The sequence below is a fragment of the Diabrotica virgifera genome, chromosome 1 (assembly GCF_917563875.1).
Source record: "Diabrotica virgifera virgifera chromosome 1, PGI_DIABVI_V3a".
Taxonomy (NCBI): Eukaryota; Metazoa; Arthropoda; class Insecta; order Coleoptera; family Chrysomelidae; genus Diabrotica; species Diabrotica virgifera.
In genome coordinates, this window is record NC_065443.1 from 4,045,376 (window position 1) to 4,070,404 (window position 25,029).

At 33.9% G+C, this 25,029-nt stretch overlaps 1 protein-coding gene across 4 annotated transcripts in view; it reads left to right on the forward strand.

The window, feature by feature from the left end:
- LOC114335451 (transmembrane protein 94) overlaps positions 1 to 25,029 on the forward strand; it is a 63,300-nt gene that overhangs the window by 7,140 nt on the left and 31,131 nt on the right. For all 4 annotated transcript variants that reach the window (XM_050654044.1, XM_050654047.1, XM_028285690.2 and 1 more), the window contains exons 5-11: positions 3,932 to 4,035; positions 9,730 to 9,949; positions 10,002 to 10,175; positions 11,479 to 11,762; positions 12,329 to 12,492; positions 19,796 to 19,920; positions 21,757 to 21,905. In XM_050654044.1, coding sequence (XP_050510001.1) covers positions 3,932 to 4,035; positions 9,730 to 9,949; positions 10,002 to 10,175; positions 11,479 to 11,762; positions 12,329 to 12,492; positions 19,796 to 19,920; positions 21,757 to 21,905 — 1,220 coding nt within the window. The remainder of the gene's footprint in view (positions 1 to 3,931; positions 4,036 to 9,729; positions 9,950 to 10,001; positions 10,176 to 11,478; positions 11,763 to 12,328; positions 12,493 to 19,795; positions 19,921 to 21,756; positions 21,906 to 25,029) is intronic.

Consider the following 25,029-nt stretch of genomic DNA (forward strand, 5'->3'; position numbering starts at 1 on the left):
TCAAATTTTTTTGCAGAAATTGCTTGAAAATTACTCAAATAATAATATTTGAGTTATCCTCCCACTCAAAATGGTCCGGAACATTGTTTAAATAATCAAAATGCCAAAATATGAAGGAAAAATTCGATTTTTTTATTGGTCTTTTGATTATAACCTTAAAACTATTCATTTCTGAGAAAAGTTGCACTAACATAAAAGTTGCGTAATTAAATTTCTTACAATATAGAATTGATTAAAAATTAAAAAAATAGTAACCCTTGTTGCAAAATAGCAATATTTGCGAAAAAAAACCATACAAAAACAAGTATTCGAATTTTACGTTTTTCAACCATTTATGCTAGACTTATTACCTTCATATTTTACCCAGAAAAACTTTATGATATAGTAAAACAACACTGTAAATTTCATTAAGATCGGTTTAATAGATTTTGCAATCCAGGTTTCGCAAAAAAAATTCATTTTTTTAAAATGTTGCAGAACTGAAAATAAAGCAGATAGCAAGTTGATTTTTTTTTGCTTATAGAAGTGTACTGTACCTTTCATTTGCCATTTGCAAAATTAAAATCGATTAATTACCACGGCGTCAGGAAATTTTTTAAATAAACATTAATTTTTGGTGCTACGCGCAGGTAAGCGGTGTTCGATTGACATAAGTTGATTTCCACCAAAATTTCTTCCAATCTTATCTAATATATTATTTTCTTACTCTATATTTTGTTGTATTTTAATAGTTTAATTCCACAAAAATGAAACTAATTTTATTATTGTTTGTGAAATATTGTTTAAACAATTGCATATGTTTAAAAATTATAAACTTTTATTCTCTAAGTTAAAATATATGAACAAAGAAAGTTTTTGCTAAAAACAGTGTTATTTCAAAGGATAGAGTATGTGTTTTTATTTTGCAATAAACAAATTTATTTATTTATATCGAAATGTAATAAAAATTAAAATGTATCAATCATTATCAAAGGTCACTGGAATGTCCAATCAGAGCAAACTATCCGCTGTCCTGCGCGTAGCACCAATAATTAATGTTTATTTAAAAAAATTCCTGACACCGTTGTAGTTAATCGATTTTAGTTTTGCAAATTGCAAATGAAAGGTACAGTACACTTATATATACAAAAAAAATTTCAACTTCCTATCTGGTTTATTTTTAATCCTGTAACATTTTGAAAAAATTAATTTTTTTTGCGAAAGCTGGATGGCAAAATTTATTTTGTAAAATCTATTAAACCGATTTTAATGAAATTTATAGTATTGTTTTACTGTATCATAAAGTTTTTCTGGGTGAAATATGAAGGTCCTAAGTGTAGCATAAATGGTTGAAAAACGTAAAATGCGAATACTTGTTTTTGTATGGTTTTTTCGCAATTATTGCTATTTTGCAACAAGGGTGACTATTTTTTAAATTTTTAACCAATTCTATATTGTAGGAAATTGAATTACACAACTTTTATGTTTGTACAACTTTTCTCGGAAATGAATACTTTTAAAGTTATAATCAAAAAACGAAGAAAAAAATCGAATTTTTCCTTCATTTTTTAACATATTGATTATTTAAACAATGTTCCGGACCTTTTTGAGAGGGAGGATAACTCAAATATTATTATTTGAGTTATTTTCAAGCAATTTCTGCAAAAAAATTTAAGTCGCCTCTCAACGTCCAAATGTACTAATATTTTTACAGATGGGCCCTTGTCTATGTCTGTCCAAAGTCACTTGTTCCACGATCCAGTCTGGAGATGATGCGATATGGCGACGGTGGATTTTACAGATGGGGTTATACCATCAACGAAGCGAACTTCTAACACCTTGTTACACAAAGGGCACTATACTTTTTATTGCTTGTACTTTTAATCGTAGACTTTTAGAGGTGAGGCCGGCTAACAGCGAGGACGCAACAGGGAGGTTGATTGTCCGTGTCTTATACTTTTGAGTGCTACGAGCAACGGGAGTGTTGCTGGAATGTCGACTCAAATCGCACTTTTTCACTTTTTAGAGAGTGTGGCAACGGGGTTGTTGCTCTCCTATCTTGAGGAGAAAGTTCCTTTCTTACAACATATGGTCTTTTAGGCACACACATTAAAAACTAAATTGTCCTTTATACATATTGGCACTGTTGACAGTGTTGCATTCAAAAAATGGAGTTAGAATTAAAAATATTTCAAACTATTTTTCATGTTCGAATAATTATTCGAACAACGCCTATATAGCCACATTTGGAACGGCTCCCATTTTTTTACGGATTGGGCTTTTAGAGTCCAAGCTTCTACCCCATATAGTAGTTGCGACCAAACATAACATTCGACGAACGAAACTCAATCTGATGGCCATCCTCAATTTCTTATTTGTAAACATTGACCTGTATTTTATAAATCCTTTTCGAGCTATTTCTATTTTGACCTTTATCTTCTCATCTTGATCTAACTGTGAGTTTATAATTGCTCCGAGGTATTTATACTTGTCGACCCTCTCTAGCGGTTTACCCTCCAATGTCAGATGTATGTTGTCAACAGGGTTTTTTGAGATCACCATGAATTTGGTTTCATTTATATTTATTGTTAGTTCAATCTTTTTGCTTTCTATGTTAATGATTTTTAGGAGAATTTTTAAATCGTCTAGATTCTCTGCCATGATTGCGGTATCGTCTTCAAATCTTCTGTTATTAATGATGCTCCGCATTTCCACTTGTCTCAGTTGTTCTTTACACTTGTTTGTCTCAGTATCTTCCACCCTTACGACCACTGTTTGATTGTAGTATAGATATTTGATTGTAGTATAGATTTTTGATTAAATTAATATTCTTGGGATCTAGGTGTATGTGTTTCAATGCCTGTATGAGTTTACAATGTAAAAACTCTGTATAAGTATAAACATCAAGTATAAAAATAAAATAAATAAACGTATAAAAATAATGTGTAAATAATATACGAAAAGGAATTTTCACACCTAGTCGATCTGCCATTCTGTAATACGTGTTTCGCTATTATTTTAGCTCATCAGACAGAACTTACTGGTAAAGACTAAGGAATGAGAATACCCTTTTGTATATTGGTAATTAAAGGCGTAGGCTTCGCGCCAATGTGTTTTAAATGCATTAATTTTTTTTCGAATCCTGAGAAAACTAATACGTATTTTTTTTTTAATTTAAACGTAGTATGAGATATTACATTATTACCGAGGGCCGAAAGTCTCTTGGAATGAATTAAAAGTTTCTTTTGAATGAGATATTTGAAATTAAAAATCACACTAAATTTTCATTATATTCAATAAACATTATAGAACTTTTCAGATACTTTCGGCCCTCGGTATATATAATGCAATCTTTCGTTCTGCGTTTAAATTTTTCAAAATTACTTATTAGTTTTCTCAGGATTCGAAAAAAAAAACGAAATTGGAATTTTTATTTAAAGCACATTTGTGCAAAATTTTGCGCCTACGCCCTTAATACACAACCATGCAATCATTCAGTGAGCAGTGCAATCTGGATAATATCGAGAGCGAGTCGCCTGCAACTGGTCAACTGTCATGAACACACGTAACTTTGATACGATAATTATAAAAAAATATGCATCGAAATCCAAATTCCTTCCTTAATGTTTTATTATAAAGTGATTACAAAGACATACATAATTTTTTTGTAATTACACCTTCAATTTACCGTGCACTTCTCGTAGACTGTACCCATAAGATAGAGTCGTGTTGATGAGTTGCAGGGCGCCCATCGAGAGCAACCTACTAGAACGCTACTAGCTCGATTCTCTCTGTATGTTCTCTTTAAGGACACTAGATGGCGCACCTATGCGCACTAGACACTAGATGGAACACTTTTATAGATAGCATTAGCTTTTTTAACTGTTTTGATTTTGCTGTTTTAGTGTTAAGAAGTAACTGTTGTCATTATTCTTCTCTATATTTGTTTTAGGCCTTAGGATGTGTCGATAAGAAGGGTATTTTGTCTTGGCCTAATCCAACTGCAGAAAAGATATTTTTCTTGCACAATCAGCATCACGATTCACATTCGTCAAGGTAAGTGTCATCTCAATGTAAAGAATAATTAAAAATTCGCTTAAGTTAACGAAGTACAGCTTTTTGAAAAGCACATAAGTACATACAAAATCGATCCTCTTCTACCGTTAAGTATCGAGGCAGGAAAGAGAGAGAATTATACTTTATTGATACTATGTACCAAAAGGCCATCGACCGAAGTCTTTTAGCCAAAAGAGAGGTGTTTATAGCTGTTGATGAATTTTTTCTATTTTTATGTTAGTCGCCATTTGTGTGGATTCTTACCAAGATTTGCCCTTATTTTGTAATATCTCTGCTATGTCACTATTCCACTCATTTGTTGGTCTGCCTCTTCTGTTTTTCCCTATTGGTTTAGCTCTCCACACTCTTTGCACTTTCCTGTTACTTGTATTATATGACCGAACCTTGCTAATTGTTTCTCCTTTATTGTGTCGAGTAATGGTTTAATTTTAAGCTTGTTCCTTATTTCCTACTTTTCACTCTGTTGTTGGGCTTGTCCCTATCATTCTTCAGAAGTTTTTCATCTTTGGTGACTTCTGTTTAAGACCCAGTTTTCTGCTCTGTATGTCATATAGGCCGTTGGCCTATATATTGTTTAATATATTATCATCTTCGTTTTTCTTGATGTTTGCTATTCAAATGGGGATTCATTTTTTTCGAATCCTGAGAAAACTAATAAGTATTTTTGAAAAATTTAAATGCAGAATGAAAGATTACGTTATTAGCGAGGGTCAAAAGTCCCTGAGAACTTGTATAATGTTTATTTTAATAAGTTACAGGGGTAAAAAACTAAGAGAAAATTTAGTGTTATTTTTAATTTCAAATATCTCATTCAAAATAAACTTTTTATTTAATCTAAGGGACTTTCGGCCCTCGGTAATAATTTAGTCTTTCATTTTGCGTTTAGATTTTTCAAAAATATTTATTGGTTTTTTCAGGATTCGAAAAAAATGAACACAATGTCCGTGGTAATATTTTCCAAATCTATTTTGTCATACAACGCACTCACTCGAATAGAATATTGTCGGCATACTGTCAGTTAAACACTGACAATCAGTGACAATTTTAAATATTTGACATGAATCGGGAATATTTTGAGTTGTTGATTAAATAATATTGATACATATACAGGGTGTCCAGAAACTCTACTGACAAACGAAGACAGGAGATTCCTCAGATAATTTTAATACAATTTAACCCAATTCTCCTAGTCCGAAAATGCTTCTTAAGGGAGCTACAGCTCTTTGAAGATGGCGTCATGAAATTAGTTTTTCTTAAATACCTCCAGACCGCTTCTAGTTAGAAAAACAAAAATTGGTACACATATTTACTTTTCAGAGATGAATCGATTCCATCCATTGCAACTTTCTAGTACCGGTCATAGGCGTCCGTTTTGGGTAGAGCAACGGGTATTTTATCGCATAACTTTTTTGTCCCTAACTTTTATGCATTTTTGACACCGGATTATTAAATTGTGAGGTATTCTAGTACTAAAAGGTACTCTTGCTTTAAGTCGGTAGGACACACCGTTTTCTAGAAAAATCGATTTGAAAATTTTTAGTTTTTGGAATTTGAAAAAAAATTGAAAGAACTTTTCAACAAAAACCGAAGTATTTTACCAACATAAAGTAATAGTGACTTTTAGTACTCGAATACCTCATAATTTAATAATCTAGTGTCAAAAATGCTCAAAAATTCAAGACAAAAAAGTTATGCTATAAAATAACTGTTGACCTACCCAAAACGGACGCCTATGACCAGTACTAGAAATTCGCAATTAATGAAATCGATTTATCTCTGGTATATAAATAAATGTACCAGTTTTTGTCTTTCTAAACAGTTTTTTTTTGAAATTTTTTTTTCAAATTCAAAAAGCGAAAAATTTTCAAATCGATTTTTCTTTTCTAGAAAACGGTGTGTTCTACCGATTTAAAACAAGAGTACCTTTTAGTACTAGAATACTTCACAATTTAATAATCCAGTGTCAGAAACGCATAAAAGTTATGCGCTAAAAGATAAAAAAGTTATGCGCTAAAATAACCGTTGCTCTACCCAAAACGGACGCCTATAATCGGTACTAGAAATTTGCAATGGATGGATTAGATTTATATCTTGAAGATAAATACGTGTACCAATTTTTGTTTTTCTAAATAGAAGCGTTCTGGAGGTATTTAAGAAAAACTACAGTAGAACCCCGCAAATCCGAACTAATTGGGGGGACAGCCTGTTCAGATTCCGAAAAGTTCGGATTATCCGAAAGTTAGCCTTAACTAGTAGTTCAAAGCTTTCATTGTGATTTTGAGTTGCCAAACGTTTTCGCAAGAGTGTGGACAATATTTTTGGACTCAAGTTGACTACGAGAGAACCAAAGTAAGTTTGTGTTTAACCTTTATGAACACTTTATAATTCTATATATTAAAGTATAATATTTATTTTTAAGAAATTTTAAATGTCAAAGTCCTAGTAATTCTACATTGTCCAATTTTATGGCTTTACTCTGTATAATAAACATGTTTTTAAGTTTTTGTCTTGAATTTTTAAATTTTTTTCACTTTCCGTTGGTTCGGATTTGCCGAAAGTTCGGATTCGCGGGGTTCGGATTTACGGGGTTCTACTGTAATTACAAGACGCCATCTTCAAAGAGCTCTAGCTCCCTTAGGAAGCATTTTCGGACTAAGTGAATTGGGTTAAATTATCTTAAAATTATCTGAAGAATCTCCTGTATTCGTTTGTCGGTAGAGTTTCGGGACACCCTGTATAGTGTATTTGATAAATAATCATTTAAGACGTGAACGTGATAGAAGCAGATAATACATCAAGATATATTCTGTGATCCAAGTATTTTGTTGTTAAAGATGTTCAAAATTGTAAGCGTTCCATAGTAACAATATATTATTAAAAAATCACTTTAACACTTTTCCTCTTTTCTCGATCGAGTATTAGTTTTTGTTATAGGTACATATAAATTATTACAATCACTGAATACATAGTTAGTGAAAAAATTATCAGTACTAATTGCACAAGAGCTCTAAAATTATTGAATTTTTCCCGAGTGACACTTTGACAGTTTTAATTTCACGAGCCGAAGGCGAGTGAAATTATGTCAAAGTGTCACGAGGGCAAAAATTCAATAATTTTAGAGCTCTTGTGCAATTTGTTGCGATTATTTCATGAATAAAACTGTTCAAAACCAAAATTTTATTGTAATTTATTTATGTAAGTACAAATTAGTACAATTAAACATACAGTTGTTATAAATATTTTACGGTTGAAAGTCATCACTTCATCACTTTTATAATTTTTAAAACATTAATTATTATTAATGTCACTGAATGTATTTTTTCGTAGCAACGAAGGGTATCTGGCGTAATATACTTGACGACGGGAAATTATCAAAAATTATCAGTTTAATTTAGATTTCTGTAGCTTTCTATTGGTCAGAATCTCCTATGAATGAAATAATCACATTTATTAACTGAATTAATAATTCACAATTATACAAAAAATAACAGTTATCCAAGAACGTCCAAAAGCCATTTCTTTAAGTTAGTTATGACATTGTCAAGTAGAATGACATTCTAGTAATGTTTACATATCCATACCAGTGTGAATTTTACTACACGTAATTTGTCATGTAAAGACAGAAAAGTTAGGGATAGCCGTAAAATATTTGCGAATTATGTACCCATGGCCTTAAATTTGTGTTTTCTCTTTATTTATATTTAGGTTGTATCGTTTATATTGTCCTGCTGTTTCGTAGAATAATATTGAGTCATATACGCATATCTCTGCATTTTTTCATTTGCATTCTATTCCATCCTATAGAGTATTTTCTAAAAGTTTTTGTTGAGATAATATTATCACAACATGACAATAAGACCAAAGAATATATATAGCTCCTAGAAAAAGCTTTTATATGAAACAGATGGTCACGTTTATAAGCAGGCTTGTTGACGAGGGATGTTGCGGCCGCAGTGCGGGCGGTAATGAGATCGGTTAAGCTGTCGTAGTCGTTGTCAGGTCTATGCACCTTCATGGCACCTACTCAGTTGGAACGCAAAATCCTATGCTAAAACGTTACAGGGCCAGGGCCGTATCTTTCTATTAGAGTATATTCGTTGATAAGACGTTCATAAAGAACTTAATAAAAAAAGAGAGAGATGTACAAACTATACATAGGTGCTGGTTGTAAAAGAATGTGAGGCTATTTGTAATAAAGGGGGGTTTCTACAACTATGTAGAAAAAAAGAGCTCCAAAAAAGAGCTTTTACAAAGGATACTAAATAATTTATTGAAGGGGTAAATACAACGTAGAGCAAAAAAAAGAATGTGTGTACTTTGTACGCACGTAAGAAGTTATACTTCTATTATATGATTTCAACGAAATCAATATACTTTACACAGTTTCTCTACTACTTTTCAAAAATTTTTATTAAAACAATACCAAAAATTAAAAAAATAAAAGAATCAAACACACAAACACATTGAAAAATGCCACAAATGATTTCTGAACAATAATTGTTGCCAAAAATTTTAATTAAATACGCATTTTCTAAAAAAAATATATCATAATATGCTTACAATCATAAAATCTATTAAAAAAAATTAAAAAATGATATAACTTGCATTGGGCTTGAACCTACTTCCCGTGTGTCCCGCCGTGCGGGAGTCGGAGCGATTTCAAACTGCACCACCTTCGCGTATACGTCATGTGGGAATATACACAAACTGAACAACTTTTTGACATTTTGTTTGTATGAATTTTTATTAGTTTGACTTTTGTCGAATTAAAATACAACAATATATAGAGTAAGAAAACGATACATTAGATGAAAATTTGTAGAAAGTTTGTTCGTAATCAGATTATGTAAATTAAAGCATTGCCTACTAGGGGTAGGTATAGCATAGCAAGTACTAGGTAATTACATTATTTTTTACATTTTCCAAATAGCTATGAAGATAATTTTTTATTGGAATACAACTAAAACATTTAGAATTATGTACCTGTGGCTTTTCAAAACTATTTAAAAAGTCACTATAATTATAAATTTGATTTTATTTCTGTCCTCACAACAATAAAAACTAATATATTATAAAACATTTTTGTTTACCGATAACCTCCATATTGAACAATTATTGACAGATCATTTCAACACCCAATCAGAGCCCGTATAAAGACTAATACCACACTGTCGGTGTGCGCATGCGCGCAGATCAATATAAATTCACCCTCAATCTCAATCGCGCCTAAAGAAGTATAACTTCAAAAAACAAATTGGAATATACAGAGGAACAAACAACAATATAAGACTAATATATCTACCAAAAACTAGATCGTAAAGAGAGACAAATTCTACAATTACAATGTTACTTACAGTCTTTCGAAATGTCTATACGTATGCACACTATTGTCTATGACCAAATTCACTGATAGGCTGTGGAGGCAATGTGGCAACTGTGGATTTTTACAGATACCGGCCAAAAACGAAGCGAGCTTCTAACACCTTGGTACGCAAATGGCACTATACTTGTGATTGGTTGCACTTTTAATTGGAGTGAGGTCCGGGACGGACTCCTTTATAGCTTCTGTTTCCTTTGTATTTTCTTCTGATCCCCAAATCATTTTGAAAAGTACGAATAATTTAATTTGAACTTGATTGATTTTCACAATTTTTTTTTCTAAATTGTTTTCAGTTTGGACAATGTGAATGACCTATCCAGCGATATAGACTCGATGTTTCCCAATTTTCAACCGGAAAGTCCCAGTGCTGTCACTGAAGTGCTAGATCTCACCCACCGGCACAACGATCCCTTCAAGCTACACTTCGACGACCAGGAATGGAATCGATATCTGTCCAATCTCAAGCCTTTAGGTCTGGCTATACTGCTAAACACCTGCAATATCGATACGAAGGTAAATAATTCGTCATTGTTTTTGTTCTGTCTCAGTTACGTGTCAATTTCAGGAACATTACAATACATTTTGTTCACACATAACTTGTGAAGCAATGTACAACGAAAATTTGGTACCAGTTACTAACAGACGGTGTTTATGTGAGCTAGCCAATGAGATAGGATTCGTAGATCAAGCGCAAAAGATATTTACGCTGCAAGAACAACTCTCCAGCTTCAGGCACTTGGTAAGAAATCTTTTTTGAATCATCCATTGTAACGATGGCGTCACCAAACTCGCGCCACTGGCTTGCAAGCACGCATCAATGGTGGTGGGTGCGTCTGTAAGCAGCACTTGCAAACCAGCAGCACGAGTTTGGTGTCGCTATCGTTACACCATTGAAAGTTTTGGTATCTTGATATTTTCATTTTCTTTTTATTCTTCTTCTTTTTGTATAGACATGACTCTGTCTGTTTTTTCAATGTGCCTCTAGTAATTTGTCGTTTCATCGTTTCCGTGGTCTTCTCACTGATTTTCTTCCTATTGGGGAACCGTCTCTAGCTGTCCTTCCTACTCTATTTGATGTCATTCGGCTTATGTCTATTCGATTCTATTCCTCTGTTTCTTACCCAGTTATTAATGTTGTCTACCTTGCATCTCCGTCGTATATCTTAACTTCTAGCTCTGCCCCATAGAGTCTTACCATTGATTTTTTGAAGGGTTTTCATCTCCACTGTTTCGAGCAATCTTTTTGTCATCTCTGTGTCGGGTCTTTCGTGTTTTCTACTGTTTCTTCCGCGTATGTCACTATTGGTCTAATGACTCTTTTGTAAATTTTGCCTTTCATTTCTTTTCCGATATTTTTAATTCTCCATATTGTGTATTTCAGGCAACCTGCAGTTCTGTTAACTTTATTCACTTGATCTTCCACTTCTGTTTCGAGCCTTCCGTAGCTAGATAGTGTGATGCCTAGGTATTTAAACTCCATCAATTGTTCTATTATCTGACACTCCAGCTCCAATGTACATCTTATTGGATTTGCTGTTATAACCATGAATTTTGTCTTTTCTGGCGGTTATGTTAAATTGGTGCAGCATACGTTGTAAATCATCTTCAGTTTGAGAGATTAATATTGCCTCGTCTGCATAGTAGATTATTTTAAGTTGTTTTTCTCCCATTTGGTATCATTTTTTAGTTCTTACTTTTTTATTATTTCATCCATGATCAGGTTGAACAATAAAAGACTCAAGGAATTCGCCTGTCTTATCCCATTGCCAGCTTCAATTGGATCACTAAGTTCAAATTATGCTTTTACTTTTATTTTGTTGTTCTGGTAGATGTTTTCGATCGTTTTAATTATTCCTAGAGGTACCTCTCTTGAGTATAACAAATGGATAACGTCCTTTAATTTGACCCTGTCAAATGTTTACTTAAGGTCCACGAAACATAAATATGCCGGTTTGTTGTCATTATAAATATAGTTTCAGTGCATGATCTTCCCGACCTAAAACCTTGTTGTTCTTCTGCTAATGTTATAATTTCATTTTTAGCAAACAGAGATGATGAGAAGAGACAATAAGTATGCTCGATCTCTGCAACTGTCCACGAAGCTGAAGTTTCCTTTCCCTCATATGTTTGCGGTAATAGTTCAAGAATTATCTACGGGAAACATGCAATTGTTGTCGGAAGGCACGGCAGATATAATTTTAGATTCTTGCGTAGATTACTGGGATGGCAGAGATCTCATTCCATTGTCGAATACTGATAGAAAGAGAATACAAGACTTTTACCAGAGAAGTAGTCTGACTGCCTACTGTACAGCATTTGCTTACAGGTATTAAAAAAATTATACTTTTATTCTTGTCAATCTTATACCGAGTGGTGAATCGTAAAACGGGCCATAGGAAACTCAATGTAAAATTCTAAACTGTTGAATTCCTGCTTCCCTAATTATTTTACATCAAACTCCATAACTGAAGGTATCTTATTAACTTTATTATTGTTTTTTAAACAATAAATGATAAAATAAAAATAATGACAGTTTAAATATGGTTAATATAATAACTTCATTGTGACCGAACGCAACCGTTACACATATTATTGCACTGTGTGTGGCCTAATTTTGGTGTGATACTCTGAAAAATGAATTACAGTTTTACAAAATTTTGGAATATGTTTAATTCGTAGAACAATTTTAACACTTGTTTTCAACACAGATTTCAATCCTCTACAAATAGTTTTTCATCTCTTTTGATATAAAATAATTAGGGAAGCGGGAATTCAACAGTTTAGAATTTTACATTGAGTTTCCTATGGCCCGTTTTCCAATTCACCACCCGGTATATCACAAATTAATATACAAAAAAAAATTTAATTTCTGGACATTTTAATATATTTTAGGCCGCTTGCCAAAAATATTCATAACAAACTAAGTGAGGTATATTTAGAGCTTCCCAGTGACTCGAGACATTTATATTTGAGTCATAGGAGCCCCACGCCAGTCCATTGGGACATTAAAAGTGTTCTGGAACCAAAAACTAAATCGTCTCAATTCTACAGTGCAGGTAACTAATCCATTTTGATTTACAGTATACTCTCTCTATAACGAACACAGGTATTACGAGGTTTAGCTTATAACGAGGTACATTAGGTGTCGCATGAAATTCCTATTGAACTATAAACTTTTATAACGAGGCATATTTGGTTCTAACGAGGGAAAATGAAATCGACGAATATTTTGCTTCACTTTTTTTTTGCGGTGATAGCTGTAAATAAATACCCCAGCTGCCTGTATATCTGTGTAAATTAAATCAACTCTAGACGGTAGAATCTAATTTTATTTTTTACTTTTATGGTTTAACACATTCGCTGCCCATCAAAAACATTCGGAACACCATACAATTTGCAGTTTTTGATATTTGCCACACATTGCCTTGTTACAACCATGGCAATGATTTGAAGTATGATTTCCTTTACAAAATATTTTGAAGTGATATTTTTTTGGTGGAGTTCAAATTGCTTGTATTCAAGAAACTAGGTGGAAAGGACAAAGGGCGAAAGAACTAGGTGAAGGTTACAAATTGTGGTATGCAGGGAGTAGTAACACTAGAAATGGAGTTGGTATAATTGCTGATAGTGAAATGAAAGATAACGTAGTAGAAGTTGTAAGAACGAGTGATAGAATGATGTCAGTGAAATTTGTAATTGATAAAGAGGTATTGAATGTTGTGTGTGTGTATGCTCCTCAAACAGGTCTGGGTGAGAATAAAAGAAGAGCTTTCTATGACCAATTAGGAGACGTAATGAGTGATATTCCAGCAGAGGAGAAAGTCATAATAGGAGGTGATTTCAATGCACATGTGGGCCAAGCCAAGACAGGATATGAAACAATACATGGGGGATTAGGCTTTGGAACTAGAAATGAAGCTGGAAATGACATGCTAGAATTAGCAACAGCATTGGATATGGCGATTGTTAACACATTCTTTAAAAAGAGAGAAACTCAACTTATTACCTACAAAAGTGGACAACATCAATCCCAAATAGACTACTTCATGATAAGGAAAGAAGACATACGTGAATGCAAGGACTGCAAGGTAATAGTTAGTGAGACAGTAAGCCAACAACATAAGCTGCTTGTTCTGGACATCGAAGTAAAAAGCGAAACTAAACAAAAATATCGGAGAGGACCACAAAAAATCAAGTGGTGGATGCTAAAAGATGAGAAGGAAAATTTCCCTATTCAGGGAAAGAATAGTAGAACAAATATGTTGGAACATGAAAGGAAGCCCTAACACAACTTGGAGAAAAATGGCCAATATTATTAGAGAGACGGCTATTGAAATACTTGGGAAAACGTCAGGAAAGAAGTTTGAGGATAAAGAGACTTGGTGGTGGTCAAATGAAGTACAAGGAAAAATAAAAGAGAAGAGAAAATTATATAAAAAGTGGCAAGAAACCAGATCGGACATAGATCTTCAAAACTATATGGTCACCAAAAAGGAAGCGATAGTAGCAGTAGCAAAAGCTAAAGCAGAAGCGTATTCAAACCTATACGATCAACTTGATACCAAGGAAGGCGAAGCAAAGATATATAAAATAGCCAAACAGAGAGCAAAGAAAGCAAGAGATTTTAATCAGATTAGATGTATCCGAGATGAAAATAATAAAATAATAATTCACGAAAAGGATGTCAAAAAGAGATGGAGGAAGTATTTTGACAGTTTATTAAATGAAGAATTTGACAGACAGCCTGTGGAGTTAACGGAGACAGTAACAGCAATGGTTACCAGAATAACAAACGAGGAAGTGGCTCAAGCGCTTCAAAAAATAAAGAAAGGAAAAGCAGTCGGACCAGATGATATTCCTGGGGAAGTATGGAGAGCATTGGGAGAGACAGGAATAAGTTGGCTAGCAGGTCTATTTAATAGAATTATGGAAGTTGGACAAATGCCAGATGAATGGAGAAGCAGTATATTAGTACCTGTCTACAAAAACAAGGGAGACATACAACAATGCACAAACTACAGGGCTATAAAACTACTTATCCACACCATGAAAATATGGGAGAGAGTAATTGATAGACGGATACGTGAAGAAACCGAAATATCCGATAATCAATTTGGCTTTATGCAGGGCAGATCAACAACAGATGCAATTTTCATTGTAAGGCAACTGATGGAAAAATATAGGAATAAAGAGACCAACGCTCATATGGTATTCATTGATCTTGAGAAAGCATATGATAGAGTTCCTCGAGAGATTCTGTGGTGGGCACTCAATAAGAAAGGAGTCCCTGGCGAATATGTAAAGATTGTGAGAGATATGTATGAGGGAGTAACAACTAGTGTTAGAACAGGTGTGGGAGAGACTGATAAATTTCAGGTGAAAGTAGGATTGCACCAAGGCTCGGTGCTTAGTCCTTATTTATTCTCATTAGTTTTGGACCAGATAACAGCGAAACTACAGGGTAGTATTCCATGGTGCCTAATGTATGCTGATGATGTAGTGTTAATAGGAAATAGTGAAAGAGACTTAGAACAAAAACTGGAACAGTGGAGACAAGCCCTGGAGGAAAAAGGTTTAAAACTTAGTAGGACAAAAACAGAGTATTTGGAATGTTCATTTAAAGATGGAGTTACTACAAATAAAATGGTATCTTTGGATGGTGAAATGATTGTGAAAAGCAATAGTTTTAAGTACCTAGGATCGGTATTACAGAGTAATGGAGAAATAGATGGAGATGCATGCAGTAGAATTAGGGCAGGATGGATGAAGTGGAAAGAAGCGAGTGGTGTGTTGTGCGACAGAAAAATTCCAATGAAGCTGAAGGGAAAATTCTATAAAACAGCCATAAGACCGGCTATGATGCACGGAACTGAATGTTGGGCAGTGAAAAAGAAAGAGGAACAACGAATGCATGTGGCGGAAATGAGAATGCTTAGATGGATGTGTGGAGTGACAAAGAAGGATAAAATTAGAAATGAGTATATTAGGGGAAGTCTAGGTGTGGCACCAATTGATGCCAAAATGAGAGAGCATAGGTTAAGATGGTTTGGTCATGTTCAACGTCGAGACGTTAATCACCCAATACGAAGAATAGCTGAAGTGCAGATTCCTGGAAGGAGTAGGAGAGGAAGACCAAAGAAGACCTGGGTGGAGACGATAAGGCAGGACATGTTAGTAAAGGGGATTAACATTGATATGACCCAAGATAGAATTGTGTGGAGAAATGCAATTAGGGAAGCCGACCCCGCATAGGGATAAGGCAAAGAGAATGATGATGAGTAAACAATATTTTTTTGTTTTAAATAAGGCTTTGTATCAAAATATTAAAAGTCATAAAATATGAAAATATTATTGCCTCAAATAAAAAAACTACAATAACTTTAAATCTCAACAGGGGCCAAATTGGCCCCTTCGGCTTTCTAGTGTTAAAACCCTTAAAATGCCGACTAAAAGCCTTACATTGGCGTGTTATACAGTGCTAGTCAAAAGTCCGTACCCCCCTCGTATCTTTTGAACGGTTATACCTATAATAGTGAAATTTGGAGGAAGAAAATAAACGGACGTAAGCTTCTTAACTAGTCATGACAGGTGACGTAATAGTGGCAGATGACGTTACAGAGCCACTGTGACCGATAATTTTAAATGGGACATTATGGCAAGTGATACCTCGTTTGAAAGGTATTGAAAATACCTATTCAGTCATACTAATTTTGTTTGAGTTTAAGCTAATTTTGATGAACAAATGAAATAAATATAAAATTGTAGTTTCTCATTTAATTAATAAAATTCAAAATTCCGCCTATGATTACTTGTCAAACAGGTTGACGTTGACGTAAAAACTACTAGAGAATTAAAAAACGTCAACTTTTTTGCCAAAAAATTCATAGGCGGACATTTGAATTTTTATTAATTAAATTCGAAACTACAATATTATATTTATTTAATTTATTCACCAAAATCAAAATCAACCTAAACTCAAAAAAATTAGTATGACTGAATAGGTATTCTAAATACCTTTCAAACGAGGTATCACTTACCATAAGGTCCTATTTAAAATTATCGGTCACAGTGGCTCTGTAACGTCATCTGTCACTATTACGTCACCTGTCATAACTAGTTAAGAAGCTTACGTCCGTTTATTTCCTTCCTCCAAATTTCACTATTATAGGTATAACCGTTCAAAAGATACGAGGGGGGTACGGACTTTTGACTAGCACTGTATATAACCATTGGCGCCAGGGTTTAATATATAACACGCCAATGTAAGGCTTTTAGTCGGCATTTTAAGGGTTTTAACCCATGTATTTTTGGTGGCTTAGCATGTAGAGCTTGTGAGTATAACCTAATTTTTTATCTTGGTCAACCTTTAAATTTTTTACTCTTGTCTTCACTAATTATGGTTATACTTATTTTAGGCTTAGAACACTGATGATGCTCTCTTTAGAGCGAAAACGTTCTGTTTTTTAATGTGTCTCTTTATTGGTGTTTTCAAATAAATATACCTCTTACACAGAAGATCTTTTTCTTCAATTATTGCAATATCCTTCCTAACAAATTTTTTGTTTTTAATTTGACTATCAAGAATGAGTTTTATCTTTTCTTCTTCATATGCCTCATCCTTAAGGACATTGGCGATCATCGTTCGTAATTACCCAGGCTTCAACTCCATATTCTATTCCTAATTTTCCATTGCATAATAGTGTTTTCATCTTGTTGAAAGCGTTTCTGGCTATCTGAATGCGTCGTTTTATTTCAAAGTTGCGTCCCATTCGGTATCTGGGTACTTTCTCTAAAGCTTTTTGAAGTTATACTTCTTTAGGCGCGATTGAGATTAAGATTGAGGGTGAATTTATATTGATCTGCGCGCATGCGCACACCGACAGTTTGGTATTAGTCTTTATACGGGCTCTGATTGGGTGTTGAAATGATCTGTCAATAATTGTTCAATATGGAGGTTATCGGTAAACAAAAATGTTGTATAATATACTGAAACAGCGAAACTACAGTTTTTATTGTTGTGAGGACAGAAATAAAATCAAATTTATAATTATAGTGACTTTTTAAATAGTTTTGAAAAGCCACAGGTACGTAATTCTAAATGTTTCAGTTGTATTCCAATAAAAAATTATCTTCATACCTATTTGGAAAATGTAAAAAAATAATGTACTTACCTGGTACTTGCTATGTATACCCCTAGTAGGCAATGCTTTAAGTTACATAATCTGATTACGAACAAACTTTCTACAAATTTTCATCTAATGTATCGTTTTCTTACTCTATATGTTGTATTTTAATTCGACAAAAATCAAACTAATAAAAATTCATATCAACAAAATGTCAAAAAGTTGTTCAGTTTGTGTATATTCCCACATGACGTATACGCGAATTTGGTGCAGTTTGAAATCGCTTCGACTCTCGTACGGCGGGATACACGGGGAGTAGGTTCAAGCCCAATGCAAGTTATATCATTTTTTATTTTTTTTATAGATTTTATGATTGTAAGGACAGGATTGGCCTAAATATAAACTGTTCAAAAACAAAATACATGGTATTTAGCCGTTTGGCCCATCAAGATTCACGTTTATATGTTGATGGTCATATAATTCAAAGAGTACCCAGTTTTAAATATCTTGGTTGCCATATTACTGAACAACTAGATCCAGATAAAGAGATAAAATGTAGAATCGAGATAGCCCGCACCACATTTTTAAAAATGAGGTCATTCTTCTGTAATGATACCTTGCAACTTCAACTTCGAAAGCGCATGATTAAATGCTACATTTGGTCAGTCCTCTTGTATGGTGTCGAAGCATGGACATTAAAAATATCCACCATTAATCGTTTGGAGGCCTTTGAAATGTGGCTGCACAGACGTATTCTGAAAATACCATGGACGGCTATGCTGACAAATGTGGCAGTCCTTAAGAGAGCAAATGCTACCCGCGAGCTGCTTGATAACATCAAATATAGAAAGATGGCCTATTTTGGACACGTAGTAAGGGGAGACCGGTATAATATTCTTCAACTTATTATGATGGGTAAAATCGAAGGACGCAGAGGAATTGGTAGAAAGCAGGCCTCTTGGTTGAAGAATATCCGGGAGTGGACAGGAATAAAGAAAGCAGAACACCTATTTAGAATAGCTCGAGACAGAGACAGTTTCGCCATGTTAATCGCCAACGTCAAGGGGACTTGATAGGGCACGTTAAGAAGAAGAAGGACAGGATTGTAAGGAGTATATTATTATATAATTGTTTTCAGAAAATACGTATTTAATTAAAATTTTTGGCAACAATTATTGTTCAGAAATCATTTGTGGCATTTTTCAATGTGTTTGTGTGTGTTTTATTCTTTTATTTTTTTAATTTTTGGTATTGTTTTAATAAAAATTTTTGGAAAGTAGTAGAGAAACTGTTTAAAGTATATTGATTTCGTTGAAATCATATAATAGAAGTATAACTTCTTACGTGCGTACAAAGTACACACATTCTTTTTTTTTCACGTAGATTGTTTCGTCTTCAATATTGTTCTTACAATGCAACTCATCCTTCTTACTTCAATAGTGCAACGCACTCATCTATTGGATGTTCAAATGACATATCAAAAATTATCCAATATGGCAGCTGTAGCACAGCTGTGGTGTGGACGGTTGACGATTTGGTTATGTATGGTTGTTACGTTTTAAAATTTGTGGGAAGAGAAACAAAAACAAAGGTTAGTTAATAATTATACTGCCTTTTTGAAGTTATACTTCTTTAGGCGCGATTTCATTGAGGGTGAAATTTTAGTAATCTGCGCACACAGGCAGTATGGAGTTCGTTACTAAATGTTTTAATTTATGTATTTATCAATCCAGAAAAGGTGTGGAAAAAATATATTAGTGTTTTTAAATATATTTTTCTACAAACGTGTTAAAAATGCAATTTATAGCACTCCTTAGGAGCTATTTTATTATCCTTAGTAAAAATTTGAAATGAATTTTTCTTATGCACAAATGCAATTTCAGATTTCTTATTCATTACAATAGTTCACAAAATTTCCTGACATTCTCACGAATCCAACGCACCAAACTGCATTAAAATCCGTCGTACTGCGCCAAAAATCGAGAGTAAGGCCTTTTTTTTGTGCTTCAATGCATCGACTAATGCGGCCAGAGATCGAGAGGTCGTGAGTTCGAATCCAATGCAATCCTATAGTTTTTTTTATTTTTTTGAAAGCGGTAAGCACAAAATTAGTTTGGTGTTTAAAAAAAATAAAACAAACTGTTTAAAGTATATTTATTTTTAAAAAATCATATAATAGAAGTATAACTTCTTACGTGCGTACAAAGTACACACACATTCTTTTTTTTTTTTGTAGATTCTCTTTTATTCAACGATTGTCAGACTGATAATGTAAGCGATGCAGAGAGCTGTTTTCAGGTCCAGTGTAATCAAATATTTATTGGTATGATAACCATGCAGTACCAAGCACTTATTGATATGGTAAGTCACAAGTTGTTTATTTAGTTTTACTCCTATCCGAGTATCGAGACCATGTTTTCGTTGGAATGTTGCCACGTTGTATACACGGGTAGTGAGATGCAAATTATAGATCCCCCCATAGTTTCTTTAATCCAACATTCGTATGGTTCGCAAGTCATAAAAACCACGAAGGCGTAACTAGAAACTTGGTCTCATTAAAAGTTTTATTTTTCTTCGGAAATAAAACTTTGAATTGTTTATTTATTACAACACAATCCTCGTGTATCTCTAATTTTAATCTTGTCTTCTTTACGTGCCATCTCCGCGACGGAGTTTGGCAATCATCACGGCTATTCTGATCTTAGATGCTGCTGCTCTGAATAATTCGGTTGATGTGGATTCGTACCATGTCCTCAAGTTACGCAACCATGAGATTCTTCTCCTTCCTACACTTCTTTTGCCCTGGATTTTCCCTTGTGTAATTAATTGAAGTACAGTAGAGCGTCGATAATCCGAACTAATTGGTACAGGGGTAGTTCGGATTATCAAATTGTTCGGATTATCAAACATATCGAGGGGTTCGAGCGAAAACCCGATAACTAAAAATAACATTGTTTCGAAATAATCGCGATTAGAGATTTTAGGAAGTTTGAAGAAGATTTCAAATCGTCATTAAACTTTCTATGACGATTTGAAAACTTCTTCAAACTTCCTAAAATCTTTAGTCGCGATTATCTCCAAACAATGTTATTTTTAGTTATCGGGTGTTCGCTCGAACCCCTCGTATGTTTAAAATATGTACATAAAAAGCTCATAAACATAGTACATAATATGTATTGTACCTACATGTGTACATACGTTTTAGTTACAAGGAATAAAACACCTTCATAATAAACAAATATATTGTATGCATTTCTGCATAAACAAAACAAAAATCCGCGGTCATATTTTGCCCATATTGTCATATTAAATCCAAAAATTCGGTCCGCGATCATTTTTTTTTAATTTCATAATTTTTTTTTGCGTTCGGATTAGCGAACGTTCGGATTACCAGGGTTCGGATTATCGACGCTCTACTTTATGTTGTATCTCTCATTACGCATTCTCCTGACTTCGTTGTTTGTTACATGCTCGGTCCATAATATCTTCAGGATTCTTCTATGCGCAATTCAAAGGCTTATAACTTTTAAGTAGTCGACGCGTTAATTATCCAGCCTCTATCCCGTAAAACAGAGTCGAGAAAATATAACACCTTGCCAACCTAACTCTCAAATCTAATTTCAGTTCTCTTGCACAAAGTACTTTTATCATTTAATAGAAGTTTGTTCTTGCTTTCTCTATTCGAACTTTGATTTCTTTAGAGTAATCGTTTGTGTGATTAATTATTGTGCCAAGATAGTTGTAGTTTTCAACTTGTTCTAAAGTTTTACCTTTACTTGTGAGGCTTTCATCATTATTTTGGGTTTTTGATATCCTCATAAATTTAGTTTTTTATGTTTATTGATAATCCATATTCTTCTCCATACTCAACTATCTTGTTTATTAGCTTTTGGAGATGTTGGAGGTTATCCGCTATTGATAGTATCGTCCGCATATCTAATGTTGTTAATTGGCGTTGCATTTACCTTTCTTCCTGCTGTTTCCTTTATATCTGCTCTCCCTCAAGAACTCTTTTCATAATTTCTTCAGAGTATGCATTGAATAGTAGTGGTAACAATATACACCCCTGTCGCACTCCTCTTTTAAGTCGGAACTCTTCTGATGTGTGGTCGTTAATGCGTATGTGTGCCTGCTGTTTATAATATAGATTTGTTATAATTCGAAGGTCATTGTATTGTAATTGTATTAATCTTATAGGTTCATCTTATAGAACAATTGGAACGAGCCTGTATCCGATTCGTCCATTTTAGTAAAGAAAATGAGCTGAGATCGCGCGTCTTTAGCGAAAAAATGGGTCTGGAAAGTGGCTGGAATTGTCATATTTCCCTACTTAGTGAAAGAAATAGGTAAATTTGACAAGATTTGTGGTCTATCTCGCTTTGTTGCCTGTCATTATCAGTGATTGTTTTATTTTTTCTTCAGTATAATAACAAAAACATTTATTGTTGTATACAATGCTATATTTTTAACTATAGTGCAGTTTTTTTGTCAAGCATTGTAAACTGAAACGCGGTAGATAGAGTCGTTCAATGATATATAAATCGAGTATCAACAAAATAGGGATTTACAGTATATGTTTGAAAAACTACTATTTCTCATCACTTTTGAAACTTTCTTAACTCTAAATCTTTTGGCTGTTGGTAGTAGACTTTTGGTCTACTCTGTATATATTTACTAAGAACATTTACAGCAGTGTAAATATCAAACATTTGTGTATCTCATAGCACCCTTTTTGAAATTTAAAAGTTTATAACAAGACGAGAATGTGTATATTTTTGGTTACAGTACAGAGATTCACTTTATGTTTGTTATTTATGCTGTTCTTTTCGATATTTGTGAAAGTGTTTGTTATAAATGAGTTAATAATAATGTTACCCTCCAGTGACGAGATTGTTGAATATTATTTTGCTCTATATTGTCACGACTTTACATCATTGCTCACTTGTACTAGTTGTAAAGGGTTGTAGAAATTCTGAAAACACGGAAAATGTTTCTTTTTTCGTATAACATTAAACGTATCTAACTTTAATATTTACAGTAAAAAACATAGTGTTTAAACTCATTTATAACAAATTTTTTATGTCTTCTAACATATGCATGTACTTTTTTAACAACTATTACTAATGTTGATATCTAAAGATTTTTTTGTAACATGTATCAGAAAAATAGTAGAAAACGTAGAAAAGTAGAAAAAGTATACTCACTAGCCTTTTTCTGTGGCAAAAAACGTAATTTTTTCGTTTTTATTTTTTTTTTTCGAAGGGTTGCGATCAGTGTAACTATTTTAAAAATTTCTCACGCACAATTGAGGCTTTTACAAAATATTCTGTATTTAATGATGTAGAAAGTACAAAAAAGTTGGGTAAATCCAGTAAAGATGTGGAAAATATTCCTTGAAAACCTGGTTTTCGCATAAAATATTGTATTTGCTTCTTTGAGGTATGAAAATATTCTTTTTCATATATTTTTGAATGTGAATTTGAGAGGCGTTGATTCACGTATTTTTCTTCTTCTAATGGCCTTAAAGGGCTACATCACAAAATGTTTTGGGAATAACAATTCCATCATCAGTGCTTTTTTACAGTTTAATGACATGCTTGTTATTCCGAAAATGTTGTGTGGTATAGCCCTTTAAGGCATTTTAATAAAATATACCTTTTATAAAGGATTTTTGTGATTAATGGTATACAGCCCATTAGCTATGATATAATGAAAGTTCTATCATCAAATAAATATTATTAGAAAAGAATTCAAACCGAAAATCAACTATTGTAATGATAAGGAAGGTAACTTACTTACCAACAAAGAGGATATCCTGTTACGATGGGTAGAGCACTTTCGAGAGTTACTGGAAGGGGAACCTACTAACAATATAGAGCTGGAATACCCAAATGAGGAACTCGTGGAACCCCCTCGGTAGAAGAAGTGAAAATATCTATAGAAAAACTAAGAAACCACAAATCCTCAGGCAGCGATGGCATCCCAGCAGAGTTATTTAAGCACGGTGGAGAGCAGCTCACCAAGGTGATGCGAGAAGTTGTTTGTAAAATTTGGTCTGAGGAGCAAATGCCTGAAGAATAGAGCTTAGGCTTAATATGCCCGTTAAACAAAAAGGGAAGCAAACTGGAATGCAATAATTACCGCGGAATAACTCTCCTAAATACAGCATACAAGATATTGTCAAACATTTTGCACGAGAGATTGAAGCCTTATACCGAAACGTTTCTAGGAGAATATCAGGCAGGATTCAGGCGTGGACGTTCAACCATTAACCAGATCTTTACACTACGACAGATCCTTAAAAAAGAGCAAGAGGTTAACATAGATATGTACCATATTTTTGTCGATTTTAAAGTTTCATATGACAGTATCTTAAGACCAAGTCTCTACAACGCTATGAATGAGTTAGGAACTCCAAAAAAACTCATATGTATGATAAAAGTGACAATGGCGAAGATGATATCAGCAGTAAAAATTCAAAACGACTCGTCAACCCCATTTGAAATACATAGGGAGTTAAGGCAGGGAGGGGGTTAAATACATAGAGTGTCAACTTTTTAATGTAGCATTAGAAAAGGTCGTACGAGACGCTAAAATAGATAGCAGGGGAACAATATTCAATAGATCTGTCCAAATTCTAGCATATGCAGACGACGTGGACATTATAACAAGAACCAGAGCGAGAGCTGCGAAAATCCTAACCGAGCTAGTAGCAGCAGCAGAACGAATGGGGTTACATATAAATCGAAATAAAACCAAATTCATGGCGAACTAACACAAACACAAGAGCTGGAAATGTTGACGCAGATCTAATCATCAATGACCAAAACTTCGAAGCGGTCAAAGAGTTCATATACCTAGGGACATCGGTTAACCCCAATAATAACACATCAGGGGAAATAAAATGACGAATAATAATTGCAAACAGGTGTTATCATAGTCTATCAAAGTACTTAGCTGACAAACGTCTGTCTCAAAAAACTCGTATAAGGCTGTATAGAACATTGATAGTCCCCGTTCTCACATATGGATCAGAGGCATGGACGCTAACTAAAACAGATGAATCCGCTCTATCGATTTTTGAAAAAAAGGTGCTACGTAAGATATTCGGAGCGGTCTGTGAGAACGGAATATGGAGGCGTAGATATAACTTTGAACTGCAGAATATCTACAAGCATACGTTTGGTGGAAAAGATATTATCACTATAATTAAGCGAAACCGCCTGCAGTGGGCAGGACATGTAGCCCGGGCCCCTGAATCGAACATGATAAAAAAGATTCTAACAGCGCAACCCGTGGGAATGAGAAGACGGGGTAGACCAAAGCTGAGGTGGATGGACGGGGTAACACAAGATGCCGAGAAGATCCGAGTCGGCAACTGGAAAATGCAAGCAAGGGACAGAACAGAATGGCGTAGAAAGCTTGAGAAGGTCGATGCCCTCTAAGGGCTGTAGCACCAAGATGATGATG